We start from the raw sequence: 19,281 nt of genomic DNA on the forward strand, positions 1-19,281 counted from the left end.
TGCTCTGTAACGCCCCCCAACTGCTAAACAGATCTTTTAAATAATGAGAATGATATTGCCCTGTATTTGAGTGTCAAAAATTTGTGGTTTCATTAAAATGCTTAGTAAGCAGCCGCTTTCTGGTTTGTATTGTGTGCATAGTAGCATACCGTTTTATGATTGGTTGATTGTATGGTTTAGTAACCATCCACTTAATTATTGGTTGTTATTGTGACCTAGTAACGAGACGCTTTCAGGCACTACAGACGCTGTGAATGTGTACTAGCCAACTGATTAGCTACATAGGTAGCTAGCTAGCTAGCTCTTATTAGCGACTTTAAAAAATAAAGAAGGAAACTCAGTGCGACCATTCGTCCAGTTCCCTAACGGTGTGATATTTAACTTGCTAACATAAATTTGAAGATGTCACTGAGGACGCTACCACTGCTTTTTATTAATCTTGGCGGAGAAATGCTGTATATCCTGGATCAACGCCTTCAAGCCCAGAATATAGCAGTCGATAAAGCCAAGAAAGGTATACACTAGCTAGCTAACTAGACTATACTATTTTGCTAATGTCATTACTATCTTTGTACCTAGATTAGCTGACTGGCGTAGCTGCACCAGTGCTAAACTTGTCAACGTATGGTGATGACGAAACAAGCTTACCACCCTCCCCCCTACATTCATCTGACGGACGGGGAATTATGACAACCAATCTATATAACTAGTTACCGTATTAAATAAACTTATTTAGCAAGCTGTACATTGCTGGCAAAACGAGAGAGTTATTAACGTTTACCGTTACTACATTTTAGTTGCTCCATAAATATGGCTAACTGAGCAAGCTATTTTAGCAGGGAGGTAACTGTAGCTATGACAGCTAATGTCTGAAATGGCAAGCCATTTTAACATTTAATAGCTTCGTTTGACTATCCATAATTACATTTTAGATAACCACAAATGCATTTTCACCAGTCATACAGTGTGACCAGTCAGGAGACATCATTCTACTTGTCGCGCACACCGTATGTGATACACGGAACACCTTTTATATTGACTGACACCCAGTTTGTGTTTTTTCAGTGAAGAGTTGCTAATACATTTGACCAAGTGCACCCGGCAGAAATGAGCAAGTTGCGCATTGTCAGGGTGCTTTAGTTAGCTAGAAAGCAGTTTTTAAATAATTACTTCTGTTCCGTCAAATGTAACGTGCTAAGACCTGTCACTGTTATTTTAATCTTTTTAGTAGTAGAAGTATCGGCAGTCATCGGTTGTTGTACTGTCTTTTATGTATAAACTGTTTTTGCAAATGCATCTTTGTAGCTGATTGGACTGGGGAGGACAGGAAACGAGGTATTGTAATTGATTAATAATGTAATGTAGGCTACTGTAGTGATGTAATGGATCCCCACCCCTTCCTAGTTCCTTTTACAGTATGAGCTTAGATAACCTCACAGCAAAACCGCTCACCCCTGCCATATGATTTGATCCTGCATTTATAAGGGGCCTTAATATATTGTCACAAATGTGGGTTGTCTCGTTTGTCTGGCTAACAGTTTGTGGTTCCCCTCATTTAGGAACAATATAATGTATACAGTTTATAACATTATATATATTCCATAATTTTTTTTTTTTTTTTTTTTTAAATTGAGTACACTGCAGTTTACAGAAACTTCCATATTTGTAGTTTCACAGCGTTCCCTACCATACGGAATCTAAACAAAATGGGTGTCCTCAACCATGCCGCTGTTTTGTTCTTAGAGGGTGTAGACTGTCCTCAGTTAAGCCCCCACTGCTGTTTGTCCACCAGGCACAAGGCTGTGTGTGCACTACCAGTTAAATGGGGGATGAGACTGGAGTTCCCCCCCCCCCCCGTCCCCCCTTCATATTACATGCTGCACTAGTAAACTTTTTTTTGTTGCTGGCAACCTTACTGTTCCTCTGTGCTCTCCCACTGTGTCCTCGACACTCTCTCCCTCCCTGCTCCCTCTTTCACGCAGTCATGAATGACATCGTCACCACCATGTTCAACAGGAAGTTTATGGAGGAGCTTCTGAAGCCGCAGGAGGTGTACTCCAACAAGGCCCTGAGGACGGTGTTCGAGCGCCTGGCCCACTCCTCCATCATGAGGCTGAATCACGCCAGCATGGACAAGGTGAGCGGGGGGGGGCAACAGTGATATTCCCTCGCCTGCTGCCACCTTAGAGTATGTAATATGTAGAGACAGCAACACCAATAGAAACCTATGGGGAGCACATCAGAACCAGGAAGTACCGTTTTTTTCGCTCAGCGGACATGCTCAAGTTGTGTCCTTGGTCATGTGCCTACATCGCATGTACAATGAGGGTAGCGCAGACATTGGCTAAAATAAATTCATAAGTCATATCTTTGTGTGGTAGGAAAAAGATATTTTACCTTGGAAAAATAATGTGTTAATGTTTTCTTCCTAATATAATGCATGGAGTGAATATCAATATTTGAGTGGAAAATCATATGTCAGCAGGGGGTGACATTGCATCTGGTGCTGAGGTTGAGAACCAAAAGCTGGCCCCTTGGCTGCCACACAGGAAAGAACGGCAGCCATTTTAGGTCATTACCTCTGCTTTGCATGGCCTTACTGGGCTTCTGTTTACCTCACAGCTCTATGATCTGATGATCATGGCATTCAAATACCAAGTCCTGCTCTGCCCGCGGCCCAGAGACCTGCTGCTGGTGTCCTTCAACCACCTGGACGCAGTCAAGAACTTTGTGAAGGACGTGCCCGCCATCTTCAACCAGGTGGAAGAGACGCATCGGCTGCTGATTGAGGTGGGGCTTGCAACCTGGAGCAGACAGATCCTGTCGGTGGCACATTAAGAGTTCCTGTGCAGTCGGACTGCGGGCGTCAGATTAAGCAGAAAGGTCGCTCTCGCGTATTGAGGTGGGGAAATCACGGCTGGCTGAAATCCTTTCTTTCCGGAAGATTCTATGGCAGAGCTGCCAGGCACAGCCTGCGCTGGCACACCTAGTATTCAGCACCAGACACCGTGTGCAGATCAATGTGTGGTAGCAGGGCATGCATCCTTGAGACAAAAGGCCAGGGACACTCAGCCAGGTCTAGTGTTAGCATTACCATTTATGCACTTCACAAAATGTTGTATTTTTAGAGAGATATATATATATATATATATATAATAAATAATATATAAAATAAAATCATATTTAATAATTTATATTAAATATTTATAATTATAATATATATATATATATATATATGTCACATGCCATGACTACCCTGGAAGGGACAAAAGAGCTGGACACGGGGAGATGCAGAAATTCCGGATAACCTCCGGCGTTTTATTGCGAGCGAGAGAGAGAGCAATCAGCAAAACAAACGAAAAACCTTTGCCCGTCACCCTCATGGGATCTGGGCAAAAACAATAAACTAAAACAACAAAGACAAAATAAATGAAATTACACGGGTCGCTTTTCAGCTGCATACGTCGTACGGGCTCTGGCTCTCTCTCCGTCGTAGGGGATCCCCGGTCTCAACACCTACTGTGGAAAGAAGCACACTTAAATCCTGGACTGATTCGTAACCTCATCCAGGTGTGTGCCTACTTAACCAGTAGGCGTGGTCCTCCATTTGCCCTGAATTCCTCCCGCAAACAGAGCCCTGCCACACGTCTTGGACATATGGCCTATGCATACAAATTTGTTCTTATTCGTGGCCTGCAAAATACTTAGTTCAAATCGCCCACACAATGCTGCGGTTTTATCCTCCATAAATGTCTTTATTGTATATAGGATCTTCAGGGGCTTCTTGCATTTACCATGGAGGGAGTTCTGTACTGTATGTGCACTGCCTGGTTTGCATGAATGCAAATTTGAGTTACCCTTGTGTGTGTGTGTGTGTGTGTGACCGCAAAATTAGAAACTTTTAAACAGATTAGGAGCACCTACAGTAGTGAGAGAACTGCACCGTGTTTAGTACAGATGGGCTAAATGTTGTTTATCCAAATCACCACGCCTCCTTCTGAAACCCCTGGAGCAAACATGGATATATTTCTTGTGCAAATAAAATGTATTGTTGCTTGCGAGGAAAAAAAAAAAAAAAAAGATAATCGCACCGAATAAGCAGTGATAGTAAAATATTACATGGAGAGACAGCACAATAGCAAGCAATGTCAATTAATCAAATTTTACTTGACATACCGCTTGTAATAACAGCAATTCCATTGAACAATCCACAGATCAAATTCAATTCAGTAAATACACTGAAACGAATGAGAAATGTCCAAATGAAAGACCTACAAGCAACACAAGATTAATTTCACTTCAGGGGGAAAGAAAAAAAATAAAAAATAAAAAAGGCCTCATGTTTGTGTGGGAAAGTTTCAAATCACATCATAAACACCAAAGCACAGGACAGCCCGTCCAGCAATTACAGCAGGATCACACACATTAACTTCAGTATTATAACAAAACTATAAGGACGGAGTGTGGCACAGTGGGTAAGGAACTGCGCTCGTAACCGAAAGGTCGCAGGTTCGATTCCCGGGTAAGGACACTGCCGTTGTACCCTTGAGCAAGGTACTTAACCTGCATTGCTTCAGTATATATCCAGCTGTATAAATGGATACAATGTAAAGTGCTATGTAAAAAGTTGTGTAAGTCGCTCTGGATAAGAGCGTCTGCTAAATGCCTGTAATGTAATGTAATAAATAATATTAAATGATTTTGCACCAAACTTACAAACCAGAAAACATGTGGAAATGGCCAAGGACAAACTTTGAAGTACAGCCACCAGTAGGGTCTAACCTTTCACCTCTTCAAAATCCTGTTTAAACCAGCACACCCTATTAGCATACAACAGCTACAAACCCAAAGCAAAGTTTAACTCAGCATCTGTTGGTGTTTGGTGCGGTTTTGTTACATTTGGCAAAACCTTACTTCATGAAAGCAACAAAATGAAACCGTACATGTTGTCTTTGCTCCATTTGATGTTTAATAGACAGACATTTACAGAATTTATGGTGGAAAGATCAAGATTGGTGATGGATTTTTCATGCTTTTCTGTAACACAACAGGTGACACAGGCTTTTTGGTAATAATTATGCATTTTCACAGAAGATTAGAGAGTCCTTTATAATTAACATTGAAGAACTGAACAACTGTCAAAGTAGAAGCAGAGCTGCTGAAGCATATTCAAGTTGCAATGTTCTAAAAAGACTGGTTTGGTTTTGTCATGAGATTATACCACAAACCAAACATGTAAAACATTTCCGCCACAGTAATACAAGTAATTGCTTACAATAAAAACTGAAAAAGTGTGAGGGTCTTACCTGAAATAATGCTGTGATCCTGGAGATCCTGGAGTTTTTTATTTTTTATTTCTGCAGTAAAATCAAACTAGTGGAGGGTGGGGGCATAAACAATGTGGAAAAACTGCCCTCACCTCCTAATAAAATTTACATGCCCATCCATCCATTCTCTAAACCGCTTAATCCAGGTCAGGATCGCAGTGGCAAAGGGGCAAGCAGAGCAGCCCAGACATCCCTCTCCCCAGCGACTTCCGCCAACTCATCCCCGTGGATCCCCAGGCGATCCCAGGCCAGCCTTGTCCTAGGTCTACCCCTGGGTCTCCTCCCCCGTGGCCGAGCTCAGAACACCTCCAGAGGGAGGCGCCCATGCCCTGGCTTTTGCTTCTGCCACAGCTGCTGCCTTTTTCACCTGCCGGTACCCGTCTGCTGAATCAGAGGTTCCCAGAGCCAACCAGGCCTGGAATGTCTTTCTTCAGCTCGACAGCCTCCCTCACCGCTGGAGTTCACCAGCGGGTCCTTGGGTTGCCACCAGGACATGCACCGACCAGCTTTTGACCACAACCTCTAGCAGCAGCTTCCACAGGAGGTTTTGAACAAGGTCCATTCAGATTCCATGTCCCCAACCTCCTCCGGGAAACGGGAAAAGCTCTCTCGGCGGTGAGAGTTGAAATCATTCCGGACTGAGTCTTCTGCCAGGGAATTCCCAGCAGACTCTCACTACACGTTTAGGCCACCAGACAGGGACTTGCGAGTATCCCCACTCCTGCCCGGTGCCTCTCACCCTGAACAACTCCCGAGTAGGAGAGACCACCCCTATGCAGGAGTTTGGTTGCAGAGCAAACACTGTGTGTAGAGGAGAGTCCAACTATATCTAGTTGGTACTTCCCAACCTCACACACCAGCTCTGGCTCCTTCCCCAGCAGAGAGGTAACGTTCCACATGCCAAGAATCAGTTTCCGTTGTCTGGGCAGATGACGCACGGATCTACCCTGTTCTTGCCCCCTGCCTGATGGGCATTGCACCCGACCCCTACCCCGAACCTTGCGGGTGGTGGGCCCACTCGATTTTCCCAGGCAGTCTTTTCTGGCTGGGCCCAGCCGAGATACGTGGGTTACCCCGCCACCAGGCGTTCGCCTGCGGACAGCACCCCCAGGCCTGGCTCCAGAGATGGGTCTCGGTAACCCTATTCCGGGCAGGGTAAATTTAGTGTTGTAATTGTTCACCATAATTAGGGGTCGATTGGATTGTGTTAGTCTGGGTCCTCACCCCAGACCTGTTCGCCTTGGGAGACCCTACCGGGGGACATGTAATACCCCCGATGACATAGCTCTGGGGATCATAAGACCTCGCAAGCCCTTCCGCCACGACAAGGCCACAATCCAGGAAGGGAAATTTACATACTTACCCTTCAAATGTGCACACCAGTGACACTACTGCTCCTGGCTTTATATGCAGATGAGGTCCTTTCATCAGTAGTTGTTTTGGTGCTGTCACACACACTTTCTGAAGGAGACAGACTGGGTTGATCAGGTCCAGAATGAACTGTATAGCTAATCCAATACCCTGCCACGGTTTCCGACTGGCTTTTTGAATCCACTCAACCCATGTTGAATCTGACGTCATCCATTCAACAATACTTTTTGGCACGTTTTGGTTTTATTCTTGCCCACCACCCCTCTTGTGATGTTCCAGGGGAAAAAGGCTAGTCTCCTCTTCATCCACTACTAATTACAGTAAGCCAGTGTGAACCTTGATCAGTGCTGACCTGGAGTTTGTCCATGCAGTCCCAGTCCTCAATGTCATCTCAGCCCATCTCCCCTCTGTCACTGACTGCGTAGTGATGGTTATGCCATCCGTGAAGATTCAGGTTTGGATTTTGTTTTAGGTCCTCTGCTTGGTCTTTCTGCAGAGTCCACAAGGATGCAGAAGGCAGCTGTGATGAACACCATGCACCTTGTAAATTGGGTCCACCCCCAGCTTCTGGTAAAATAGTCACACACTGTAACTCTCATGCTGAACCTTTTTAAAATTAATTGTATTTAATTTTATTTTTCATAATTATTTTTTAGGTTTCTATTGATTCTATTTATTTTTATTTATTTCTTTAATTTTTTATTTTATTAGGGCTAGGGTTAGAGTTTAATATTTTTTATTTAATTTATTTATTATTTGTTTATTTATGTTAATAAGAATAACTACTACTATTATTTTTTTATTTATTATTATTATTATTATTAACCTACAGAAATACTTGGATAAGTTCAGGATGAGGGTTACAAGTGTGTGACTGTACTACAAAACAGAGGTTGGGGGTGGTACAGTTACAGGGTGCACAGTGTCCATCATAGCTGCTGTTTACATCCTTGCAAACTCTGCAGAAAGACCGAGCAGAGGGCCCAAGACAAAATCCAAGGTGCTGCAACCACCAGCATGAACCTTCATGGATTGCATCCAATGAAGCTTCTCATCCATGGGTCACTGGTACACCAAAAGCTTCCATTCATGGTCGTCAAACCTGTTTTCCACGACATGCTCAACAGTGACTGGGAGGGCTCCTGTACAATCCTGCAGCGCCTCTTGGACACGATTCTGGCACTGGCAAGGCAAGGCAGCTTTATTTGTACAGTACATTTCATACACTGGGGCAATTCAAAAGTGCTTTACAGAGTAAAATGGTTCTTAATTCCGCACAGTGGCCACCTCACCCCCTTCAACCGGTCTTCTGCCAGCACCTGGTCTTCATCACCTGCCGTAGCCAGCCACCCTCTCATACCACATCAGTACTCAGCTTGTCCTCCTCCAACTGGGGGGGGGGGGGGGGGGGATTAGTGTAGCAGAGGCTAGCCACCGGGGGGCTAATGTCTTGTAGCATGGCTGCACACAATTTACCACCACTCCCACTCTTTGGAGGATCTTTGTTTTTGTTGGTCTAGCCCAGGCTTCTGACTGGCTTCTGTTTGAACTGGAATTCACTTACCACAAAACAGTGAAAAAGAAAAAACACTGAGGTACCTTCAGAGTAACTAACCTGTGTAACAACCTGGGTCTACTTCCACTGGTTAACACTAAGGTTTTTCTTGCCCACCACCACCCCCCTCTTTGGAGGACAACTTTGTTATCAATGGCCTAGCCTGATCCAGGTAGCTGATCCACTCCCCTGCACTCTTCAGTCAAATATCGTTTTATGCTCTTGCTTTCTCCTGTTTAGCGGTTTTTCCACAGTCTTGTATGTTGCTGTCTTTGCTCCAGGAATCCTCAGTTTCCTCTGCATCCAGTCCCTAGAAACCTCTTATCCCACGTCCACTGGTAAGCACCTAGATGCCCAGCTCTCCTCTATGCACACATCCTTAAGTGATTGATCCTTCAGTGGGTTCATTTCATTGACTTCCTCCAACCTCTCTTCCTATGGCACCATTACCTCCAGCACAATTGTATTGCTTGTGCTCCTTCACCGACTCCAGTCTTCATCCAATGGCTTTGCAAAGGGTCTTCCAGGGGAATAAGGCCAGTGTCAAGTCGTCTTTTCATCAGCTGAAAAATCAGAGCCACGACGTGAACCTTGATCGATGCTCACCTCACTTGGTTCTTGCAGTCGCAGTCCTCAATCTCTTCTCTGAAAGGCATCTGCCATTTTGTTCCCCTGCCATTAAGGCCAACTCTGCTGAAGCTTTTGGAATCTTTGGAGGTTAGCTGCTAATGTTCCTGTCCACTGGTTCCACTACGGATACTGTGAGCTTGTACGCCGAAATGGGTTTAGAGGAGTTTGGTGAGGAGTGCATGCTGAGAACACTAGACCTTGGGTTACACAGGGACACCACCCTTCTCCACCCTTTGCACCCAGCCATGTGTGCGGTGTGCCGTCCTCTTCACACTCACCATGTCACAGAGTGAGCAGCCAGACCACTTCCCCAGGCTTCTGACTGGCTTCTCCATTTGTGCTGGAATCGGCTGTTCATCTACTTTAAACCAAGTGGTTGTCATCCGCCTTGTCCTTCCGTCTCTTCACTACCAGCCTCCTTGAATCGCTGAGTCTGAAGGTCATTCTGGCTTCGGCAGTGGATCTGTCCAGGTCTTCAAACACCGATCTCTCCTCATTCACCGACTATGTAGTGATGGTCATATTGTCTGAAAGTTCATGTCAAAGGTTGCCACACGTTGGATCTTGTCTTGGGCCCTCTGCTTGGTCTTTCAGCAGAGTCCACAAGGATGTAAACGAAAGCTATGATGGACACTGTGCACCCCATAACCATGTCACTCCCAGCCTCTGGTTGTACAGTCGTACACTATAACCCTCATCCTGAACTATTCTAAATTTCTATTTAGCCTACTTATTTTTATTGCCATTTATTTTGAGTTATATTTAAAAGAATTAATTTCCTAAAATACATTTCATGAGTTATATTATTACTAATTATTTTAGGTTTTAATTTTTAATTTCTACTTTTTCCTATTTTTTTTCTATTAGTTTTTATTTTTTTTAATGATTTCAGGGTAAGGGTAACAGTATGCGACTATACTACCAAACAGTAGAGGCTTGGCAGTAACAGGGTGCACGATGTTCATCATAGCTGCTGTTTACTTCCTTGTGGACTCTGCTGAAAGACCAAGCAGAGGACCCAAGACAAAATCCAAGGTGTGGCAACCACCAACATGAACATTCACAGAGAGCATGACCATCACTACATAGTCAGTGAAAGAGGAGAGAGGAGTGTCTGAAAACTTGGACAAATCCACTGCCTAAGCAAGAATGAGCTTCAGACCCAGCAATTCAAGGTGGCTGGTACTGGAGAGATGAAAGGACAAGGCGGATGACAAGCACTTGGTTCGAAGTGGATGGAGAGTGGATTCCAGCACAAACAGAGAAGCCAGTCAGAAGCCTGAGGAGGTGGTTCAACTGCTCACCCTGTGACACGTTGACTGGAACCTATCCAAGCATGAATTGCGCTAGGAGGTGCACCTATCCATCACAGGGCACATACAATATGGGCACCATAGCCATGGGCAAACCCTGAACCTCAATCAGTAAGCCAGTCAGACCACTCAAATCCTATTTTACACATTTACCACAGACAATCATCTAATCACCTGCAACACAGATAACCGCCGAGCCCTTCTAAGCTCAAAGCTAAAATCTGCAAGCATTTACAAACTACTCTGCCAGCAACATCTCACACCTTCACTCTAAAAACCATGTACCAGAGCAACAAAAGCAACCAAATCCCTTCACTCAAAAACCATTCTAATAAATTCCAAGTTCCTATATTCCTTCAAGACCATGAAACAGACAACATCACTGGCATCACATTCTCATTTCCATCATTGCAAAAAAAAAAAAAAAAAAAAAAACACAAACTGCAACACCACATTTGAAAAAACCAGCTTTGAATTAAAATAAGCATGCCCGTACCTTTGACGTCTTCTGGCAACCTACAACCCACCACCAACACCAACCGTGCAGCAGCAGCATTGCTTCTAGCTTCTCACCTAAACTACTCTCTCTCAAATGCCACTAACTCTGAGATCCAAGACTATAATTATTTCACATCACAGCATGATATAGGCTAACAGTCCAGAAAAACAATGACAACACCAAAATAATCTACACATTTGCCCTAATTTAATATAAACTTCACTCATCCACTATTAGCAACAGTCACCAATTACAGAAATCACTGCACAATATAAATCTACACACAGCATCACACAAAGCGAATCACTCTAAAATGTACTTGCATCATTTGTAGCAATCTCTTAACAGCACAGCAGCTAAAACCAGTAGAAAATGAAAATTACATCAAAATCACCCCAGTCTCCATTTCACATTTAGCCAAAATACAGGTAATCCTCTTTTCTCTTTAGACATAAGCAAGCAAGTAGCTTTTCCTCAAAGTAACAGAAACACACAGAGCCTAATTAAAAATATAATCTTCACTCCAACAACAACTCACCTAGTGTAGCACAATCAACAATCTCCAAAAAGCAAAAAAAAAAAAAAACCCCACAGCACTTCAGCACAGCGGCATTCCACCAGTGGAGGTACATAACCATCTCCTTACTTTTGATGTCTTCGGGCAGATCCACCTACAACCCACCACCAGCACCAACCGTGCAGCAGCATTGCTTCTAGCTTCTCACCTAAATTACTCTCAAATTCCACTAACTCAAATCAGCACCAGATCTTTCAGCAACGCACAGCCAAGATCTCTACAACTAGGCTAATTCATTCACATCATAAACAACAACAATAATAATAAATCACAGCATAATCAGTCCAGAAAAACAATGACAACACCAAAATGGAGATCTACAGATTTTTCCCTAATTTAATATAACCTTCACTCAGCCACGATTAGCAACAGACACCAATTACAGAAATCACTGCACAATATGAATCTACACAGCATCAACACACTGAAAGTGAATCACTAAAATGTACTTGCATCATTTGTAGCAATCTCTTAACAGCACAGCAGCTAAAACCAGCAGCAAATGAAAATTACACCAAAATCACCCCAAAAAGTCTCCATTTCACCAAAATACAGGTACTCCTTTTCTCTTTAGACATAAGCAACTCACAGTAAGTAGCTTTTCCTCAGAGTAACAGAAACAAACACTACAGAGCCTAATTAAAAATATAATCTTCACTCCAACAACAATTCACCTAGTGTAGCACAAGCAATCTCCAAAAAGCCAAAAGAAAAACACAGCACTTCAGCACAGCGGCATTCCACCAGTGAAGGTACATAACCAACTCCTTACCTTTGATGTCTTCTGGCAGACCCACCTACAACCCACCACCAATACCACCAACCGTGCAGCAGCATTGCTTCTAGCTCCCCACTTAAACTACTCTACCAACTATGCTACCAACTCTGAAGTCAGTACCAGGGCTTCGGCAACAAAGCTAAGATCTAAACACCTACAATTAATTCACAACATCACAATATCATTGGATTGCTACATAATCAGTCCAGAAAATACAAAGACCGCACCAATGTTCAGTCCGCAGCAATCGCTTCTGAACAGCACAGCAGCAACACGGCCGTAAATCAGAAGAAATTGATATCAAAATCACCACAAAAATTCCTCACAGGAATCAAACACCGGAGATTCAAACTTAAATATAATATTCACTTCTTGTCAACAACTCTCACCAAGCATAAGCAACAATATCCACACAGCCAAAAAAAAAAAGAAAGAAGTAGAAGTCTTAAGCACAGCGGCATCCAACCAGTGAAAAATACATAACCATGGTCTTACTTGGTGTCGATTGATTGATGCATCTAGTTGTCTAGGTTGATTGCAGAGCTGGGGAAAGGAAGAATTTAAAACTCATGAACATCTACATGCAAAGAACAGCATAGCCTTTCCTATAAACACAAAGTAAATGTAAAACCCCTGGTAAATAGGCTTCCTGTAAATGTAAAACAAGCTTGTAATAAAATTTAAAAAGCCTACTGCGGTAAATGCAGAATCTGTAATAATTTTAAAAAATTTTAAAAGCTGGAGAAGGCACAATTAGTTAAGCCAAAGTTTTATCTTTGCACTTGTTTGCACACTGAGGAAGGCCAAATACAGAAATGTTCGTGTAACTAAAAGCATATTAATATGAATGGACAATCTAGGTTGCTAAATATGCTGGACATTACGCACACCTGAATAAGACTTTACAGGAGTATGTTGTTAGTTGTATTTCTGAACGCCGTTTTTCTTTTTATAATGCCACTTCTCAAACTGGTAAGACCGCCCGTCAATCAACACGAGCGCGGCTGCACCTGCCCAAGTGATTGAGTAATCTTTTGCAATTGATTACTTGGTCTTGGTCTGAGTAGCGTTGGTGGAATCCATAGAGGTTCCTATGTAGGCTCTATGGTGGAATCTATGGGCCGATAGTTAGTTTGCTAACTATGCTCGTTTCAATGCTATAACATAATATTCAGATAGGAGAGGCAAGGTAATGGATCTACTGACTATATGATGCCGATGGTTTCTGTACATGACACGAAACTAGCTTTCTAGCTTCGGATAGTGCGGTGATAGTCCTGCTGGCAGGACCTGAGATTGGACTGGCTACAGTGGCATTTGCTCCGCTGGCTTGCTAGTTAGGTAGTTAGGTAAGCAATTAGTTAATCATCGGAGTAGTTCTGAACTAGCTAATTTCACCTGAATAATAAGTAAAGAGTAGTTAAGTAAACGGCTGATCAAAATAACTGCACGGACATGTGCTAATTAGCTACTTAAATCAAGCTTTATAGCTTCTATCAACATTCGAAGAGAGTAATAAAAGAGACAGCCCCTGTGTGAACCGTGATAGGAGTGGCTAGCTGCAGCCCTGCTAGCTACCAAACAATAGGTTCTTAATCAGCTATGTTATTAGCTAGCTTTAACCTGTGCGTTTTGTGTTTTTGCGACTTGATTTCATTCCAATAAAGGATTTGCACTCATTCAATAAATGTTTGGATGCATTGTTTGGGTCATTAAATTAAAATTTTGGCTTTCCGAACAGCCAAAATTTCTTTAAAATTTTTATTTATTTTTTTAAACCAAAACTTAAGTCAGATCATAGTTAACTACTTAACATTATAAATCAACATAAATTACAGCTTAATGCATTTTTATATTTTTACTACATTACATAAACAAATGCTTGTTCTGCACGGATGTGGACTCGAGTCACAAATTTGATGACTTTACACTCGACTTGACAATTATCACAAATCAATGACTTGGTCTCACCTCTGCCTGCCAGTGTTCTGGACCAGTGGTGGCACATTTTGAGTTCCTGTCAGTGTTCTGGACCAGTGGTGGCACATTATGAGTTCCTCTCAGTGTTCTGGGCCAGTGGTGGCACATTATGAGTTCCTGTCAGTGTTTTGGGCCCGTGGTGGAACATTATGAGTTCCTTTTCAAGTGATGACCCAAAGATATCAATCCATGCTTTTTCACGACCCGAACTGGTGTCATTTTAATTAATAACAATTCATTGATGATGCTCTGGGCGATGCGGTAATATCTTCCATTTGTGCTGTGAGATTCTGCGGCTGTGCAGCAGGTGACGCTGTAAGATCTGAGTGATTTGGGTCTAGCTTACACAGGTGTTATTGGTGAGCCGTGTACTGGGCTATGCTGTTGTTCTCTCTGTCTGTTTTGCTTTCTTCCTGGGCCTCTTGGTCGTGCTGCGAGAATTTCAAATAATCTATTCACTGAGTAGTTACATGTTCGTGGAACCACAGAGGTATGCAAACCTACAATCCCAAGTCTAGTCTTGTGTTTGACTACAAAAAACTGTATTTCTGCGCCTGTGCCTTTCCATTACATTACATTACAGGTATTTAGCAGACGCTCTTATCCGGAGCGACTTACACAACATTTACATAGCATTTACATTGCATCCATTTATACAGCTGGATATATACTGAAGCAATGTAGGTTAAGTGCCTTGCTCAAGGGTACAACGGTAGTGATTACCTGGGAATCGAACCTATGACCTTTAGGTTACAAGGCCAGCTTTTTACCCATTATACTACACTGCTGCCCGCAGGTACAGTTTAGTTTTCATGAGTTAGTAAATCCTGGAAAATAGGGGGCAGTGTGCTCTGGAGGTGTTTTCTGTATAAGACTCAACCCTCACAAATATGTGATTAGAACATTCTAATGCTGATGTAACAATCACTTCCAGTAGCTGAACGCAGTGGAATTCTAGAACACTGACTGAATAAAAATTAAACAAAACTTCAAAAATGCCTAGTTTTTTCGATGGGTTTGATTAATTCATCTTTCTGCTTCATCCACAGATGTACGTGCCACTGTCAGCAGGAGAGTTCCAGTTGATCAGACAAACGCTGCTCCTCTTCTTTCAGGACTTACACATCAGGGTAGTGTGTGTACTTTAAAGCATGGGGTCAATAAAAAGTGGCATCAGAACTCAGTAACTCAAAACTACGGTGTTTTTCTTTAAATTCCTCTTTCTCAGGTGTCGCTTTTTCTCAAGGACAAAGTTCAGAACTCCAACGGTCGTTTCGCCCTCCCAGTTACAGGGCCCGTTCCCTACGGGGTAGAGGTTCCAGGGGTAATCAGGTATTCTAGGTCACCATGGCTACAGTATTAATGGAGAGGAGTATCCAGCCTTACACTCTCCACAAGTACCAGAAAAAAAATAACTGCCACTATAATTATAAATGGCAGAATTCCTCTTACACCTTGTTTCCATGTTTCCTTCTCTGACCCCTGACCCCTAACCCCTGACCTCTGCCTCAGGATATTTGGCCCGCAGGGGAAGGAGGTGAAGCGGACTCCGTTTCCGCCCGTTGGAACCTACTCCAGCGCTGTCCGCGAGGGCTCCTTCGACGTGTTTGGGGACAGAGCGACAGTGCTGGGCACAAACATGTACGTGCGGCGTTCCCCTGACTGATCGCTGCTTAAAGGGGCAGTTCACCCAGGAATGAAATTAAGGTATGTTTCCACCTACCCAGGGTCTGTCCGTCCAGATAGTTTCGCTGAAATGTGACGAGTTTTCTGCATGTTAGCTGCAGCCCGCCCTGATAAATCGCACCTTGTGAGTCCGTCTTTGTGTGGCTTCAAAGCGCCAAAAGTTGACATTCAAAGAAAATTCAACAGCAACATGTCTTTCCAGATATAACCCCGTGGTGACTCATAAGCATCCACAGAGGTTAATTTCTGCAGTTTTATCGAAATATTTATTCTCGGGGAAACCTTCTTGTCTAGGCCTGACAACCTGTCATATGAAGTTATAAATATCCACGCAATAGAGTGGATGAGAGGACTGATGAGATTTGCTCCATGACATAGCTGTGTTAATGTTTAAAGTATGAAGCAATGTTAGCTATGTTGGTGCCACTTAGAGGAAGAACAGGAAATGAGACAAAAATGGATAATATTTCTTCGACCAAAGTGCATAGCCTGTGTCTTTGAACTCTTGCGCAGGAGGACTAGTAACGAAACCAGCGGTGGTGAGGTGACGTGGTGGAATGTGACCTTTCGTTGTAGCTTCAATATAGCAACTTGTTAGTGACTTGTTTTATTAAAGCACATGACAGCTTCGAAATTCGTGGTCGAGATCTTCACAAGTGTAATTACGCACGTTGATATCTCAACCATGAATCTCAAAGCTGTTAGCCACACTATGGACTCACAAGGTGCGTTTTATCAGGGTGCGCTGCGGCGAATATCTAGAAAACCCATCACATTACAGAGAAAGTGGACGGATAGGTACTACTCCGGATAAGTGGAAACATACCTTGATTTCATTTTTGGGGGAACCGCCCCTTTAGGGTTCACGCTGCAGCCGTCGTTAAGCACCTGCGGAAAGCTCCGCCCTAAATCTGTTTAATCCACCTCGCTGTTCATCGCGTACGCAGGTACTGCGTGAGCCGCCCAGTTGAGACGCACCTGTTGGCCAAGTCCAAGGCCTCTTCCCAGCATGCCAAGGTTTGTAGTCCTGTGACTGTTTAAATGTGTAGTCTTTGTAAATATGGTCTTGCCCATGCACACACACGTGCGCACACACACACTGGGGGTTTGTAGGCCTGTGACTGTGTGTTTAAATGTGTAGTTTTTGTAAATATGGTCTTGCACATGCATGCACACACACACACACACACACACATTTACTTCTGAATAGTTCATTTTCAGCCTGTAGGATGGTGTTTATAAATCCAGTGCACATTCGCGGGACTGAATGTACTGAGCAGGCAGCTTTCCTGAAAATGACTGTGAGGAGTGGGCGTGATTCTCCTTGTGTCTGCCCCTCCCCCAGAAGAACGCAGCGCCCAATCCACTGGCCAAAGAGGAGCTGAACCTGCTGTCCAGGCTGATGGGGCGTTTGGATGTTCAGAGCCCCGCCCACTCCGGCTTCAGGTTCCGGGTCAACCTCTTCTCCACGGACGAGGAAGAGGAGTGAGTCCTTCCTCGACCCGCCATGCTTCTGCCGACCCCGTGAAAGAGTTTGGTTCTGGATGTGCGAGACCACGTACCGAGAACCCGTTTGCATTCACTGTGGGACATGCAGTACTCTCACTTCACGACAGGGGGGGTTTGTTCAAAAACAGCACTTTACTGTAACTGTGTGACTGAGTGTCTCTTTTTTTATTTCTCCTCAGGGAAGCCTTCTTGTCTAGACCTGACAACCTGTCATACGAAGTTATAAATATCCGCGCAATACAGGTAGGACTGATGAGATTTTCTCCGCGGGATAGCTGTATTAACGTTTAAAGAATGAAGCAATGTCAGCTGTGTTGCTGCCACTTAGAGGAAGAGCAGGAAATGAGACAAAAATGGACGTCCCAGTTCCCTGGTAAGGAGGGTGAAGCAAATAAGGTGTTTGCGTGTTTGACGTGTCTCTCATCCAGTGGGCTAGTGGGAATATGAGGCTCATGGCCCTTCACAGGGAACTAGATGCTGCGAGACGTGGGCGAATCTGACACTCTGAAACCTGCACAGTCTGGCACAGAGATAATATGAGATCATAATGGCTTATTCATCTCTCTGTGACGAGCAGTCTTCCGATTCCATTGGTCGTTTGGGTTTTGTTTTCCAGGACCAGCAGGCCAATGGGGAACTGGCTCGGATCATGGGAGAGTTCCAAGAGGAGGCGGAGCCCTCGCAGCAGCCCGGCAGTAAGGGGGAGGAGCTTCTAGCCATGATGGACGGGCTGTGATGCCTTTGGCAGAGGGCTTTGCAAGGCTCTTAGCTCCATGCAATAAACCTCATCTGACACACACACAGTATGCTACGCTCACCCTGACGTCACTTTGTGGTGCTGCCTTGTCGGCAGTTTCGTACATATACAGTGAGCTCCATGTTTTGGACGTCACATTAAGACATTTTTTCTTGATTTGGCTCTGTACTCCTCAATTTTAGATTATTAATCAAACAATTCACGTGAGTTAAAGTACATATTCTCAGCTTTTATTAATTAAAGTGCATTTTAATACATTTTGGTTTCACCATGTAGAAATTACAGCACTGTTATACATATCCCCCTCATTTCTGGGAACCATAATGTTTGGGACAGATGGCTTCACAGGTGTTTCTGATTAGTCAGGTGTGTTCAATCGCTTCCTTTGAACAGGTATAAGAGAGCTTTCAGTATCTAGTTTTCATTCTGGACTTCTGATTGGCTTTGGAGTCTGTTATTAGTGTTTATCAACATGAGGACCAGAGTTGTGCCAAGGAAAGTCAAGAAAGCCATTATGAGGCTGATAAATAAGAAAAAAATGTCAGAGACAAAGGCCAAACATTAGGCTAACAAAAATCAACTGTTTGGAATATTATTAAGAAGAAAGAGAGCACTGGTGAGCTCAGTAATCACAAAGGGCCTGGTAGGCCAAAGAAGACCTCAACAGAACAAAAATGTATGGTGCCCTGAAATGGGGGGCTATGTACAAAAAGTGGTCATTTCTACATAGTGAAACCAAAGTGTATAATATCGTCAAATAAAAGCTGAGAATGTGCACTTTAACCACGTATGAATTGTTTGATTACAACTGTCATATCAATAAGTTATTCGTTTGTTTTGTTTTTTTACAAAACCCTCGTCACTTAAGACTTTAAAAACTACAGGGATTGTGTGAATTATAGTGACTAATACTGTGTGGTTTATTATAGATTTTAAGATGGTGCTCGGTCTAGTAGCTCAGCCGTGGTGGATGAAGTTGCCCATTTTCTCAGGGTTCCCTATTTTCAGTCTTCAGTCAACATCGTAAACCTTCTGAAGTTGTTAGTGTGTGTACACGTTTACTGTTCTGTATGCACTTTATACTGTTATGGATGAATGCGTGTGTGTGTGCACGCGCGTGTGAAACATGAAAACATTTAGGGTCAGTTGCAGCATGACCGGAGAACTGCATTACAACTGCAACAGCTATTCAGAGCTGTGAAATAAGGATCCGCACGTAATGCACGTTTACCTGAGATTTAAAACTCAAGCTAAGCGCTTTGCCATTGACCCAGAGTGTTGTGCTTGTTTCATAATGTT

General features: G+C 43.4%; 1 protein-coding gene across 3 annotated transcripts; it reads left to right on the forward strand.

The window, feature by feature from the left end:
• The first annotated feature begins 214 nt into the window (after positions 1 to 214).
• oscp1a (organic solute carrier partner 1a) lies at positions 215 to 19,268 on the forward strand. 3 transcript variants are annotated; one of them, XM_064348767.1, is made up of 11 exons: positions 215 to 514; positions 1,306 to 1,335; positions 1,983 to 2,137; positions 2,623 to 2,790; positions 15,080 to 15,160; positions 15,259 to 15,362; positions 15,543 to 15,671; positions 16,664 to 16,733; positions 17,062 to 17,201; positions 17,405 to 17,468; positions 17,842 to 19,268. In XM_064348767.1, exons 1-11 carry the CDS (start codon positions 403 to 405, stop codon positions 17,959 to 17,961), a joined length of 1,173 nt encoding a protein of 390 aa, XP_064204837.1. In that variant the 5' UTR covers positions 215 to 402; the 3' UTR covers positions 17,962 to 19,268. The 3 variants fall into 3 exon arrangements, with proteins under 3 accessions (XP_064204837.1, XP_064204838.1, XP_064204839.1); XM_064348768.1 differs by having other exon boundaries at positions 17,065 to 17,201; XM_064348769.1 differs by lacking the exon at positions 1,306 to 1,335.
• Positions 19,269 to 19,281: the final 13 nt, after the last annotated feature.

Source organism: Anguilla rostrata, chromosome 8 (genome assembly GCF_018555375.3).
Source record: "Anguilla rostrata isolate EN2019 chromosome 8, ASM1855537v3, whole genome shotgun sequence".
In the NCBI taxonomy this organism is placed as follows: domain Eukaryota; kingdom Metazoa; phylum Chordata; class Actinopteri; order Anguilliformes; family Anguillidae; genus Anguilla; species Anguilla rostrata.